General features: G+C 36.8%; 1 protein-coding gene across 1 annotated transcript in view; it reads left to right on the forward strand.

Annotated features, from left to right (window-relative positions):
- Positions 1-339: 339 nt before the first annotated feature.
- The window catches only part of LOC107716802 (vertebrate ancient opsin-like), a 49456-nt gene continuing 33764 nt past the window's right edge, over positions 340-16031 (forward strand). Inside the window, exon 1 of the mRNA XM_016523374.1 lies at positions 340-1137. Within this exon, the coding sequence (XP_016378860.1) occupies positions 768-1137 (370 nt within the window). The 5' untranslated portion in view covers positions 340-767. The remainder of the gene's footprint in view (positions 1138-16031) is intronic.

Below are 16031 nucleotides of genomic sequence, written 5' to 3' on the forward strand. Positions count from 1 at the left end.
AGTGAAAAAGCATAGTAGGACCCCTTTAAAGAACTTAAATTCTGTTTTACCACCTGCATGATTATGGTGTAGCCTATATTTTAACACATAAAGCAGAATTTATATGTTCGAGTAGGTTAGTGTATTAACATTAAATCAGTTAGCCCATTGTAAAGTGTGCATTTTAAATGCATCAAAATTACCAGAGGTCACTGAATTTGTGGTAGGTCGCTTCCTGCATGTCAATTACAATGAGCTTATATTGCTCTCTCGTGACGTCAAGATGCCCTTATATTACACGCCTGTTGCGCGTTCAGCAAAGCTCGCGCACTCAGCTGGAATACTGAAAGACGGGTTCACAGCTGGGACTGAGAAGCATTTTGCCTCTAGAATGCAACTATGTGCAGCAGACAAATGAAGTAGCACATGAACGGACACCAAACGGTCAACATTAATTTGCAGCGACACGCGCGCTGCGACCTCGTTAAAAGCTGAAAACAGTTGAGAAACTCTGATGGATACTGCGGACTTTAATGAGCAGAGTTGTCTGTCTGCTACTTAGATAGTCAGTTTGCGTGCCTCTTTTGAGCGTCGAGCGAAGCCCATCTGTCAACAGTCCAAAGTGCTCTCAAAGGTGAAGCGCGCTGTCAGTGAAAATCATCATCATCTGTACCGAGTTATGATGCTGATGCGCCGCGCTGCGCTATTCATTAAAACGAGAATAACGGGTAAATTAGAGGCTCTTACCTCACGAAATTCAGCACTGACTCAAAACAACTTTTCTAACTATGTTTTTCGAGCAGGCTGATTTAAACTACAGCTTTAACTTGAGTGAGGAAGACCGGCTAACTCTTCTGGACGGGGACTGGAACGACTCACCGGTGGAGACGCTCTCACGCGCGGGCTTCATCGCTCTGTCCGTGTTCCTAGGATTCATCATGACTTTCGGCTTTTTCAATAACTTTGTCGTGTTAGTACTCTTCTGTAAGTTTAAGACGCTCAGGACGCCGGTTTACATGCTGCTTCTTAACATTAGCGTCAGTGACATGCTGGTGTGTATGTTCGGGACGACCATGAGCTTCGCGTCCAGTGTGCGGGGACGGTGGCTGCTCGGGAGGCACGGCTGCATGTGGTACGGCTTCATCAACTCCTGCTTCGGTACGTACTCAAAACACATTATTAAGCAGCTCCGTTTCGGAATTTTACAGGGTTTTTAAGTTGTAAGTGGTCAAAACTGATCACACTTGTAACACAGCTAGTCATCATTCATTTAAAACCTGTTTTTGTGCTTTCATTAGGATGGATTTTTATGTCACTTTTCATAAAAATATTGTTTCAAATACAAGATTATTATGACATATACTGAGAACATTGATTTAATCACTAGAACACATCACAATGTCAACAGTCAGTTAATGCAAACACTTCAACACATCACACATTTACATGTATGTATTTGGCAGAGGCTTTTATACAATTCAGGGTATACTTTTCTCACTTCATGCGTTCTCTGATAATCAAACTAATGACCTGCTGTTGCTCAACTAGCCTACACACTTGAGGTTCCAAAATGGGGTTTTGCAATGATGCCATAGAAGACCAATTTTTGGTTTCCCAAAGAACCTTTCATTGAACAGATCTTAAAAGAACCTGTTTTTCATAGTGTAAATAACATTTTAATAATCTGAAGAACACTTTACCACTATAAAGATATGGTAAAGTGCAATGGAAAGTTTCTTTGAATGTTAATGTTCATCATGGCACCATAGATGCCAATCAAGAACCTTTATTTTTAAGTGTGTACATGACAAAAATCACCTTTGTCACAGTCTAAATACACATATAACTGACACAAAATCTAATGTCTGTACATCTATCCAGTGTTGTCAAACGCAGATCTTACACCTCAAGATGTTGAGATAATGTGATAAACCCACTTGGATGGATATGAAAGAATCTAAAACCTCCAAACATCACATCATCTCTAAAATATCTAGAAACTGGGATGCACCATTAGAGTTTTGGTTTATTCATAAAATATTTCATTTTTTTAAATTTAAAAATGAAGAGAACAGTATCAGCTTTTCTTTAATTTTTTTCTGATCTGTGCTCACATTGGCGTATAATGGTATAGCCGACGAGTGTGGTTGCAAAGTACTTGCAATTTTGTCCTTCAGATTCTTTTTTGTTCTTTATTCCTATAGCATCACCAAGGTCATGAGTCTAATTATAATGGCATGCATGAACTGATAAAATCTGTAGTTTGAATGCAACATACAGGCTAAAAGTCTCTCCCCAATGTAAATGAATCTATTTGCATTTTCATCACAGTCTTTATTGGAAATGTACTGGGGATTATCAGCCAGGAAGGATGTTAGCTAAATCATGCAAGGAAAGCCTTAAGGGGAAATCTGGAATTGAAGCTAAAACATTAATTTTTTTAAAAGCATAAATATGTCAAATTTAATTCTCCGGTAACCTTTTAACTAGCATTATTACAATGCGATTTGTAGTAGCAAGGTTCACAATGCTGTTAGAGCAAAAGATAAGCTGCGTGAAGCTTCTGCCACAAGCTGAAGATCATAATGTCTACAGAATCTACAGGAAAATTTGAGATTTCTTAACAAGAAAGTCTAAAGTTGTGGGTTAGACAGGCAGTTGAAATTCATGTTTCATAAATTCTACCACAAAGTGAAGAGATCATTACATTATAGATCTGTATTATCATTTTTTGATCAGGATCTCAGGTATGGGGTGGGAAAGAAAATCTATCAAGACAAGCACTTTGTTGCGTAATATGCTCTGCACTGCTCTAAATGCCTCAAACTACTCTTTATTCAGCTGTTTGCATGTGCTGTAAACTTAGGGTGTGTTCACTTGTAGTTCAGTTCTCTTGGTTCTTTTTTTCTGGACCAAAAAAGAAAAAGAAACATAGTATTCGCTTAGCATTCACAATGTCAATTTTTACACAGAACCGCATTTTAACACTGAAAAAGATACAAAACAGAAGGCATAAGGGTACAGTCCCAACCTGATTTGACAGCTTTACATTTTGCAAACTTACCAAACATCCAAAACAATGCTGTGTGCTGGGTTAAATGCGCTCGTCATATGTGTACACATGGTGGTATTTTTACCAGCTGATAACTCATAAAGAGCTTATAAAATTTGTAAAGGAGTTTAATAAACTGCGCAGATTCATTCGATGCACAGATGGAGATCTACTGCAAGGAGACGGTGTATTCTTAAGCATTTTGTCCTTTTTAGGGTCACATCTTGTGACATCACATCCTGTTTTTGGTCCACATTGCACTGATATATCTGTCAAACCACTGTAATATGAGTTCATATATCAGTCAAAATGCACCAGAGTTCATTTAGAAGTGGACTGAGACCAGCTGAAAGGGTCCGCTTTTTTGGTGCGCACCAAGGTTCAGATGACAGCATTCATGCTTATTCAAATGAACCACACAAATAGAGCAAACACACCAGAGTTTATTGTAATGAACCAAACCTACCAAGTTTGAATACACCTTGAATTAGGTTTTTTGGTCTGGAGGCTGTTGATGCTTATGATGGTGTTGACATTCAAGTTAGAGGTGAAAAGAGCAAAACCTGCTGCATTATTCATGATTTAATACTACAGGGGTGATCTGTTTTACAGAACTAATAACCCCAAGACAGGAAACTGGTGCATCCTCTGCTGCACAGCACGTATGTGGGTTTGTAACACGTAGAGGAGAACTCTTGCAACTCACTGTATAATGATGTTTGCTCTATAGTGGGAGAGAAAATATATGGCTGACATTCCACAAGTTTACCGCAACAATTAGTTTCCCCAAGGTTTTAATTGTGTTCATGAGGGAAACAGTTTACCAGTATTTAATATACAGTGGGTACGGAAAGTATTCAGACCCCCTTAAATTTTTCACTCCATGAATATTTAGTATCTTTTATGTTGTGCTTTTGCTTTTTCTAGCTCTAGGTGCTGGTGTTTTTTTAAGCTGTGATGCACAGAGACTATGGCAATAGTTCAAACGGAAAGATGCTGTGTTTTCTCACACAGTGGTTTATGCCTTATCAGTAGATTCAGGCTGTTTCTGCAGCTTTGGCTATGTCAAAGATTGCATTTTGAGGAATAGATTCCCATCTGAAATGTAGGCTACATAAGCAACATGTTGCATGAATATTAATATAACAAAAATAGGAAAATTTTCTATTTCAAAGTTTGTGATAAGAATATCACTTTATAAAAGGCATGCTCGAAGGTTTCAGTTCAGACTTCAAACTCACAGATTAAAACAGATTTTCAGAGCTCATATAATTGTAACTAGTGGTCAACCGATATGGGTTTTTTGACAGCCGATACCGATATCTTGGAAAGCAGGGTGGCCGATGGCCGATAATTTGATTTATTTTAATATATATTTCAAGAAATGTGAAATAATTTGAAAATGGATAAAAAAATGAACGTGTAAAATAAACGTACGTATACTCTAGAAGACAAAGTATTTTTCACAAATAAATACATATTTATTTTGAACGAATCTTTAATGTGACTCGGGAAGAACGAGTCGTCTCGGGGAGTGATTCGTTCAGTCGCGCATGCGCAACCTCCTATAGGTTCTGTACTGGAATAAGTCAAGTAGTTCACCTGTTTCGAGTCTTCGGGTTTTTCGAGTCGTTCGTTCATCACGTGACAGCCCCATAAGTTTAACCAATGCAGTCTGAGCCGGAAAGAGAATTGATTAGTTCATGTCTCTAGTCTTTCGAATCATTCGGTAGATCGTTCATCACGTGACAGCCCTATACGCTTTAACCAATGCAGTCTGAGCCGGAAAGAGAATTGATTAGTTCATCTCTCGAGTCTTTCGAATCGTTCGTTCTTTTGTCACATGACGTGACCGCATTGGATAGAGAAATTAGTTAATTTACAAGCTTCCTTACAAACGGTTGCATTATTATTATTATTATTATCATCATTATTATAATTATTATTTACTCTTACAGTTACGTGATGCGTTTCTGGTCTCAAATTGTAGATTTTTACATCTTACAGTTTATAAATGTGTGAATTTCTGTCATGATGGTTCTTTTCCATAACACTGAATATTGTAACAAAGGTAATAAAGAGTTAGTTATTATTGTTAAGTCTCTTTCCGGCTCAGACTGCATTGGTTAAGTTTATGGGGCAGTGAGCACTGTGTGCTCAGGCGCTGCAGCCGTTCTCGGCGCCGTCAAAATAAAAGTCCCGCCTAGTGTTGGGTCGTTCTTGAACGATTCGTTCATTTTGAACGAATCTTTAATGTGACTCGGGAAGCGAGTCGGTAAAATGATCCGAACTTCCCATCACTAGTCCCGCCTCGAACACATCGGCCAAACAGAAAAACTTATCCGATGCCGATATTTGAAAAATGGCAGCTATCGGCCGATATATCCTTGGCGATATATTGGTCGACCACTAATTGTAACATGAATGGCCTGCTGTAAAATGCCATGTTATCTCACTGGAGCTGTATAGAAGCATGTGGAATATATAAAGCAGACAGCAAATATTATATTTTATATTCAGTTATCCTCTATCTTTGCTGCTCTTTTCTGAGCTTCTAAGCCTCTTTGTCAGCCTGAATTTTCCACCTCTCAAGCTAAAATGCAGAGCTACCTCACTAATAAATGATTCAGTGACGCATTAATAAAGACAGTTCCTGCATCCAAATATGCTTACTCGACTATATATATCTTAGTAAATGAAAAATAGTGAAAAGAGTAGTATGTCTGAATTCATAGCCACAGGAGAGGATGTGTAAATGGCAGTGAAATGATAATGCACGGTCTATGTCACATGACATGATGAACATAGTGCATCTGGACTTCATTCATACTACTGATATTCATGCCATATAGAACATATTTTTTATTAGCTGCAAAGTACATCTTCTGTGAATGAATCTGCATTTTGAACAAGTCAGTTTAGAATGATTCAAAAAGAGTCTGAATGGAACAAACACAGGCAAGCGGAGTGATACAGTCAGTAAAATGTCCCAAAGCTGTTGGACTGTTATATCAGCACTCTTGGAACGCTGTTCGACCAATCAGATTCGAGAATGGACTAACTGTTGTATAATGTGTCTTAAAAATGTCAAATGCAACTCTGAAACTAGAATGCGAGAAGTTAAGCTGATGCCTAGATGAAAATATTTACTTTGAAGAAACACAACTCTGGCTGTATTTTTGTGTACACACTTCCTCTGTGGGGTATCAGATTTACACATTTGCATGTGTTAAATAATTTAATCTCCTGCACCCACTTCTCCTATAGTTTTAAAGGTGTATTTCAACTTAAAAATTTTTAAATCACTCAAATGAAAGACTCACATGAAAATACTATACTTTAGTATCTCTTTTTGTCATTTTGTTTATTTTTACATGTAACTCATGTAACTAATGATATCTTCCTGTTATTTAATTTCTTCCTCTCTGTTTTTCTTCTTCCATGCATTTCTTTGATTTCTAACCAGTCTCTGTCTATGTTTTAATGTCTGAAACCATACGCTTATGCAGGTCTTCAGAACCAGGAGTCTGCTATAGGAGAGACTAGAGGTGCTAGAGAATGAGCCCTGAATGCCAGAAGAGTCATCAGACTCATTAATGTCTGTCTCTAATTCCACTCACACATGATCAGCCATGGAGACAAATCTGAAAACAGACTCAAAATACAGCACCTCTTCATAACCTTCACCATCAGTGTAGCTTTTTTGTGGCATATCACAAGAAAGGGTTGATTCTCACTAGAAACCGTCATCATTATGCACCTGATTAAGGCAAAATAATGAATCCCTGTAATTTTGTTATGGGGATATATGAATACAAGCAATATTTCACAACTGTTTCATGATTTCACAATACAAATTTTAATCAAATTTAATTTGAAATATGCACAGATAAAGCACCACTTACAATTACAAGCAAAAACAGTCCAAAACGTTTCTAAATATATATGGCATATTTTGGCCAGAAGTTACAGTTTAAAGTGAAAATGGCTTAATGACAGATTTGTTTCATATGAACACAAAGCTTTTGGCTTCACAAGACTGTAATTGATGGACTGGAGTGGTGGCAATTACCTGTGGATTATTGTGATGTTTTTATCAGCTGTTTGGACTCTCATTCTGACGGCACCCATTCACTGCAGAGGATCCATTGGTGAGCAAGTGATGTAATGCTTAATTTCTCCAAATCTGTTCCCATGAAGAAACAAACTAATTTTAAATAAGCTGTAAGGATTTGTAAGGATATTTAGATTTTACTAGTATCTGTAACGGATGGTCATGATAAGATCCAAATGTGAGCTTTATTGTACAGATCATGGTCAAGACACCAGCAAACAACTATATCCAGGGCAAGGCAAAAGAGTAATCCAAAACAGGCAATGGTCAGGCAGACAGCAAACACACACACACACACACACACACATAAAGGGAAACAGTCCAAGGTCCAAAACACAAGCAAGGCAAAGCAAGGCAAGGCAAACATGGAAACATGCTCAGTAATGTCCACAGTACAACAAGACTTTGCAATGTGAGTTTGTTTGTGTGCAGCTTAAATAGTTCTCCAGACAGGAAACAAGGGTGTTATGGGAAATGGAGTCCGGGAAACAGGAAACAGTGGCAAAGGTCTGGGATGGAGTGCCCTCTAGATGAGCTCATAGGCACTCCAGCTGGAGATCGTGACAGTATGATATTTCTTGATTCTTTCTTTCTTTCTTTTGGTATTACAAGAAAAAACTGAAACAAAATTATTATCTGATATTCAGCTGAAAAATAATATGAAAACATATTCTTAATAATATACAAATCTTCCTTCTAATTTGATTTAGCACAACTAACTCAGCTAAATTGCTATTATATTTTCTTTGAATGGGTTTTCAGTGAATGGCTCACGAGAATGACAATCATAAAACATTCTTGTTGTAATTGAATACGCTTCCTTCATAGAATGTTGTGGGGAAAATCTTTTAAAAGCAGCACATCCATTATTAATCTTGTATTCTTACCAATATTATATTTTAATGCTATTTCAATTACTTTCGTAAAATATAAAAATAAAAAGCCTGAATGACTTACATCTCATGTGAGAACTTAATACTCAAGGGTTGCATTTTACTTTGAATGTGTGTGTTTTGAATGAGTTATATGCACTTTTTGAAGCCCACGCTGCCTGCAGAAGTTCTCCCAGTTGTCCTCCATTAACAATGCCAGAGGACTTTTTCTTGTAGTGCAGGAAGACCATGTATAGTTCTTCCATGTTCCATGTACCAAGGAACCCCTGAGAGAACACATCATTTAAAGGAATAGTTTACCCAAAAATTTCTGTCATTCTGTCATTATTTACACACCCTCATATTGTTCCAAACCAGTATTTTGACTTTCATTTTTCTGTGGGGAAAAAAATAGACATTTTAAAGAACCAAACCATTTTGGTTACCATATACTTTCATTGTATGAAAAAAAAGTCTTCTGTCATGTTCCACAGAAGAAAGAAAGAGTGTACTATTAATTTTAAGAGTGCAGGGGTATGTCCTTACATTTTTTTTAATAGTACTTCAGTGGCCAAGTACCAGAAGTTACTAGGAAATTGGCAGAGAATAAGCTTGTGGGTTTTTTTTTTTTTTTGGCCTGGTATCCATGTGTGCATAAGCTGTGCATTTTATTGCCTGGGTTCCTAGAGAATTGTGACAGGCATCAAATATTCTGCTGCATCCCCATGCCTCTGTTATTCTATGGGTCACTGATTGCCAGATTCACTTTCCTGCCTTATGTCAGTTCATATCAAAACAAGTTCTTTCTGTGCTTTTTTTTCTCATCTTTCCGATCAATCCCTCCCTGCCTGACTTATACATTATACCTCCACCTAAACCGCAGACTGGACTGGACTGGAAAGACAACAAAGTTAGGCCTTACAAGACTAAAAAGAGGCTTGTCTCACAGAGTTTGAGCAAAACTTTTTTGTCTAATGAAACTGGAAATGATTTTTATGGTTCATTATCAATTTAATTAATGCTACACTGCAAACCTGCTCTGGGAATGATTTTACATACCATTCAAATGTTTGGGGTCAGTAAGATTTTTGAATGGCTCTTATGCTTATTAAGGCTGCATTTATTTGATTAAAAATACAGCGAAACAGCAGTATTGTGCCATTTTCTGTTTTATATACAGTATTTAATGTATTATCAGTGTTGAAAACAGTTGCGAAGCTTATTGTTTTTGTGAAAACATACATGATACATTTTTTGAAGACTGATGAACAGAAACAGAAAAGAACAGCATTTATTTGAAATAGAAATATTTTGTTTATAAATGTTACATTTTAAACATTATAAATGTCACTTTTCTCAGTAAAAAAATCATACTGATCTTTGATCTCTGACATACTGACGTACTGATCTCTGACTCAATCACTGACAGGGGAATGATTGTACAGTATGTACCATTTTGCACTCTATTTGACAAACCTTGAAACCACGAATGCTTAATGTTAGTCTCCAAAGCCTTGATGCATTACAGGTGAGCAATTATGTCACAACAGTTTAACAAATAAATTGATGTAAAATTAAAGTAATATAAATGCATACATTAATGTACATATAATACATGATTTAAACTGATGGAGATCCTTACCATGAAGATGTTTGATGTTTGTATTGGCCAATATTGCCTTTATACTGTTGCCTGTTTGTGTTCTGTGGTCCCCAAACTCACTGGTCACAGTGAGATGAATGTCTTATTAGTGTATTTGTGTGTTGGCTACAATGTAAGATCATTTCATGCTTATTTAATGTTGTTCTGGTGCATCTAGTGTATGATTTAATCATTGGTGATGTGGTCACAGGGTTTGTGATGGTCTGCTATGTATGTGTATTTGGGGACTCTTCTTCTCCATGTGGATTTGTAATGGAAATATGCATATTTAAACTGAATACTGCCTTTAAAATACATGTGCTCTAGAGTGAATAAAGATGGATGAATAGTTGATGGAAAGATGAAGCAGAAGTAGTTATTAGTTTACACATGTATTGTGTTTTTATTAACATTCAGACTGCTCATCTGTTTAACTGAAACCAGTTCTCAAATCAAAAAATTATTTTCATGTGGCCTTTGTTCACTACACAAATTCTTTTATCTTTTTCCTAAAGCTTGCAACTTTTCTTCACCACTTGGTATTACTACAGTAACCTCTAGGCTGCAGTAACTTTTTAAATATTGTATCTGTACATTAACAACACACAACAAAAGCAGAAAATGCATACTTCTCCTTTAGAAATGGAAAATGATGCATCTATCATCATTTGATTGGCAGCTTTGTTTATGATGGTCTCCAAGTGTCGGATGAAAACAGAAATCTGAAGAGAACTGGCAGGTTCCATCAGCCTTCACCCACTAAAGGTCAGATTAGTGCTTTCCACTAAAAAACATTCGCAGTACCTCAAATCAAATCAGTCACTGCCAGATTGCTTTAGATCCATCAGAGCAAACTTGATGTAACCAAGAAATTTTCACTCAGAAACAAAAATCACGGAAAAGGAATTGGCCGTGTCCCCATTCCCTCATTTTTTTTTACAGTGTGATTACTGCTACACATGGGTTATAAAGTTCAAAACTGACTATACATGCACTTTGAGAGACTAAAAGAATAATGAATAATACTGTGGCAGCTTCCGAAAGCTATCAGGCAAATATGTTGCAGGCTGTGTTTGCTCCCGAAGGCACCTGACGAAACTGATTTCAGATGGGTTTCTGAGGCAGCATAAAAGTTTAATGATCTACAACAAAATACAGAGAGCTCTGGTGACGGCTAAGCTCGAAATTAAATCAAAAGTGACAAAACGTACATTTACACACAGACTGACCATCAACTACAACGATCAGATGCCATTTTATTTTTTTTTAGATTGTGGGATATCATAGGCAGCGAAGGATACATCTGTGTTGCCTTCAAGAAAAGGATCAGATAAGGGTATCAGTAGACACGATCAAAGGACATGTCTGGTTGCCTTCCTGCCTCCTTGTGCTGTCTACAGAGGCAACAATTTTCAGCTTTCAGACGCAGCCTTTGTAGATTCAGACATTCCACCTCTCTCAGAATTTATAATATCTCAGAAATTGAGTGAGCGTTTTAGTTGTTTGGATTTCATCAAGACTCCCCTGTTATTTTGTCACACTCTAAATCAGTTTCTCAGGAGTGCCGAGCACATGCAGTGCCAAATGCTGTTTGAATGAACAAACCTGTGTTATGCGGCTTACAAGTGAACAGAAAAAAAGTAAAAGAAAAGGATAAGAAGGGCAGTTTCCAAAACATATATTATTGTTGAGAAATAGAGAGGGATTGGCTTTGTGGTGTTTTATTTTTAATTGTATTACATGATCGCCTTGTGTCATTGTTGGTGTTGTATGGTTTACATGTTTTTTGTTTGATAAAAAGAAGGGCAGCTGCAATTTTTAGTGCTAACCTTATTTAATCTAGCTGGCTGACTGCTAAGGAGCTACTGTATTGATGTGATAGTAAGGTCGAATTCTCAGTAGACTTGCTTCATAGTGATGTATTCAGGGTTACTTATCTGAAACGAGTTTTTGGAGGGTGGAATTTCTGTAAATTATAGATGAAAATGATTTAATCATTTCAAAAGTCATTTTCAAACTGAAAATTAATTCGCAAAATGTACAAAAATAAATGAATGAAGAAATCATTTCAAAATTAATTAGCATCAGTCTTACAAAAAGTGTAGAAAAATTATTTATACAATTAATGCATTGGAATAAAAATGAAAAATAATATGGCAATTTTTTTTTCAAACTGATGTAAATCCATAAACTATTGTTACATATCAATCATTCAGTGTCTCCTGGATAAAAAAAATGCAACTGCTCAAGTGAACAGCAGATCTTACACTGAGGTGACATTCTGTCTTTGTTTTTTTCTGGCATTTAATGGCTAAATGAGCCATTTGCATGTTTAAAATGACATCAAAACAAATTATGAAAAGAATGCAGCTTTGACTCCACTTTAGATTTTTTTTTACACACTCCCACATATTATCTTTCCTCACATTGCTAATATACAGGCAATTACCTATCAATCTGAAAAAAGTAGAACATCTGAACAATTACAATTGACATTTGCCATGCAGAATGGCACACATCTATAAACAACCTTAAGGACATCAAGATATAGAGTGAAAACATTTGACAACAGAGTTTACACAATTCCCTATCAAGCTTATTGGCAGCTCTATCATGAGATCTATCATTCTGTCAGTTCTAACCTTGGATTGGCAATCGGTTAGATGTTTTAATTGAATATATTTCATGATATGCTAATTAATTAATCTAATTTCTTCTGTGGGCAAACAGAAGTGACATCGCCAACTACTGGCCTGGCTTGCATAATACAGCATTTTAGTCGTTTTTGCGGATCCGTGTGAACGGGAATCATATTGACAGTGTTGTTGTCTGTACGTGAAACTTTTCAAAAGTGCAAAGAAGAAAAACGTTTCAGTTTTTAGTACAATTGTTGTCGTGTAAACATACCTTGAATTTGGTCATCACGCTTTAAAACCAAAATATTCCCACTTTTCTGCAGCTGAAGCAGAAGCTTGTATTGACTGTCAGGTTAAATCATTTGACACAAGCACTTCACAGCTGCTCGCCATAGCAGAGAACAATCATGCACCTTGGCTATTCTCTCTGCATTTTTATCAACTTTGCAGAATAATGCATTAAGATCATTCTGTTATCTCAGTTATGTCTTATCAGATCATGCAGCCTTAATTTCTGATCTGCTGGACTGTACGAAAACACCTTTCAGGGGAGCTTCTTTTTTGAGCTTCCTCTTGTATCATTGACTAAAACACACCAGGATTACAGAAAAAAAAGATGAGAAAGATCAGGAATTATGTACTGAATAGTCACCATGTCACATACTTCATTATGTGCCCCTGACATTATCAGACCCACACTGCTGTTCTCCCCTGGTGATTAATTGAGACAGAGGCTGGACTGAAATAAATGGATTTTGATAATTACAAAAACAAAAAACAAAAAAACAAATCAATGAGAAGAGCATGGAGACAATTATCACAGCAGGCAAGAAACATTGATTACAGATTATTGTTGTTGTCTGTTTTTTGCAGTTCCAGTGTTCAGTTTTTAATTAGCAAAGATTCATAACAGACCATTTTAGCTGCTTGTTGGAACCACAATGCAGAGAAAGATATACAGATGTAATGAAAAATGTAGCTCCCATGATGCATTTGTTTTCGCTCAGGCCTGCACAACTAAATTTGCTTGTAGCAAGTATGCCAGTGAAATCTGCTGTAAGTATTTTCAGATTTATGCATGAACTGGCATATATCACTGAAATAAGTGTTCTGAGAAATCACATCTGATTCTGTCACAGCACTAGTCTCTAAACTGCAAAAAGTCTGGAGAGCAGCCTGTGCTTTTTTAAGAGAATCCAGGGGCCTCATTTATCAACAGTGCGTAGAAAAGGTTCTATATTTTGTCCTTATATTTACACACATTCCTACATTTAAGTACAAGTTGGTAGATCACACACTTTGCCTGAAACTGTACTTACGCACTCATTACGCACACATCTGTGCGTACACACTGTTAATAAATGAGGGCCCAGGTTTGTTACATGTCTTTGGAGGGTTGGGTTTGGAGAGAAGGGTGCATGACTGAAGTGATGGCTCAGTTTAATTTAGTGGCTTAGACCAATGTGCAATGTGCCCAGTTTTTATTCTTAACATGCTACTCCAGCAAATTTATTATCCCTGTCTGTTGGAAATAAGATAAGTTTTTCTTACAAGTACCATGTGTTTTGTTATCAGTTTTATTTATGTATTTACTGTACTTCAATGTCAGCCTGTGATATTTCTGCTCTATGATCTATTGATCATCACTCTCACAGCTGAACAGTACTTGTGAACATTCTAAGATTACGTGCAGCTTCAATGCTTACAAAATTTAAGACTTCATTTTTTATTAGTTTACTCGGTTACACTTTATTTTTAGGTGTCCTTGTTACAGTGTAATTATACATTTAAGTGTAATTGTACTTACTATATGGTTAGGGTTAGGGGTTTGGTTTAGAGTTACTTGCATGTAATTATGCATAATTTATTGTTATTATAATAGTACGTACATGTAACGTGTAACAAGGACACCTTAAAATAAAGCTTTACCGTTTACTCTTCTATTCTTCATTTCTAATTTCCTAACCTCTACATCTGAATCAATACGCAGTCAGTTCACACTCTATAATGAAAATTTGCATTTAAAACTCTTATGCGACCTAATGAAATTTGGCCTAAGAATGAAATTTGAAGAAACTTTGAGCTACAATCAGTCCAATCCATGCTACATGTACTGGCATTTCTGTCTTCTGTTGGGCATAGAAGAGAGAAAGACAACATTATTGGCATGAAAATCAATCAGGCACCTGGAGCTCTGTGTTTATTGATTCCATTACAGTTTAAGGAATTGTTATTGTGTCAAATGCGTATAGTCTCATCACAAACAAATAGACAGCGACAGTAACATTGATCCTCTTTAAATGTATGACCCTTTTTATTCAGAACAATTGAGCGAGGTAAAAAGCAGACAAATAACCTGGTTTTAGGTCATTTTCCCCATTTAAGCATTAGCAAGCAAAGTTTGTGTTCTTGTAGAGAAGTCCTAGTATGAAAGGGATCTGTCTCCTGGAGGCTCGCTATCCTGCAGAGTTTAGCTCCAATCCCAATTAAACCCTCCTGAACCATTAAATAAAGTCTTCAGGATCACTAAAAACTTTGAAGAAAGGTGTTGATACAGGTTTACGTTAAACTCTGCAGGACACAGACCTTCCAGGAGCAGGTATGAACACCTCAGTAGCTTTGTTTAAAGCTGAGCTATTCAACTCTACGATCCACAGAGTTTAGTTTGAACCCAAATTAAACACATCTTCCTGCAATAATCAAGTAATCCTAAAGACCTTTATTAGCTGATTATGATGTGTTTAAAGTTAGAACTGAACTCTCCCTCCAGGAATGTAATTTAATAGCCCTGGTTTAAAGTAAAGCCTCATCACCCTGGTGGTGGTGATGATTAATAACATCCTGCCCCCGACAGCATGGAATTGTGGGATAGGTCTCCTTACATAGTTTATGTAGTCCTCTCACAGCTTTACTGCAGGACAAGAGGTACTTTATAGACTAACATTGTGTCCTAACCTAATGAAGACTTGTGCAGTGATTCGCCAGATGGTTTTCCTTGTGGAACTTGGCATGTACAATCTGATTCTGGACTTCCTTGTCTCTGCTCGTCCATGTTTGATGTTTAGTATACACGAGGAGAGGTACTTCGCTACAGTGAGTTTTCATTTTGTGCTGTGCTCCCCACTGTGAACATTTCAGTGAAATAGTTTTACAACTTTTTAGTTGACTTTCTTTAGTTCTGAAGCCTCTCCACTACACCTTTTTTTTCAGTTTCATGTATGGATAGCCTTTCATGGCTGAAATAGCTCAATATAAATGCATTTGTAGTCCACATTCATTAAAAGAACTCGCTCAGATGAGTCATTTATTTGTGAACCTGACTGTTTGCGTTGCATGTGTGTTTTTGTGTGCAGCTTGCGAAGACAGGATAACTCGCATTCACAACTTGAGTGGAGACTCAGTTCTGTGGAAACGCTGGCATAGCTGCAATAAAACTAGAGATGCACCGATCGATCGGCCAGGGATCGGAATCGGCCGATTTTCCTCATGATCGGCCCGGATCGGTGATCGGTCGGTCAGTCTCACTTCTGTCCGATCCGTTTTGTTACCGATCAAAGAACAAAAGACAAAGAAAATCACTTTCTGCTCTTGACTTTTATAACTTTAATGGTAAGCATTAATCTGTATTTAATTTTTACAATGAAAACTACAGAAATTAAAATCAAATGTAAAATAACACTGAATGTGTTATTTTACATTTGATTACTTTAATTTCTGTAGTATTTCTTACCTGAAT

This window comes from Sinocyclocheilus rhinocerous, unplaced genomic scaffold (assembly GCF_001515625.1).
Source record: "Sinocyclocheilus rhinocerous isolate Xijiao unplaced genomic scaffold, SAMN03320098_v1.1 scaffold1441, whole genome shotgun sequence".
In the NCBI taxonomy this organism is placed as follows: Eukaryota; Metazoa; Chordata; class Actinopteri; order Cypriniformes; family Cyprinidae; genus Sinocyclocheilus; species Sinocyclocheilus rhinocerous.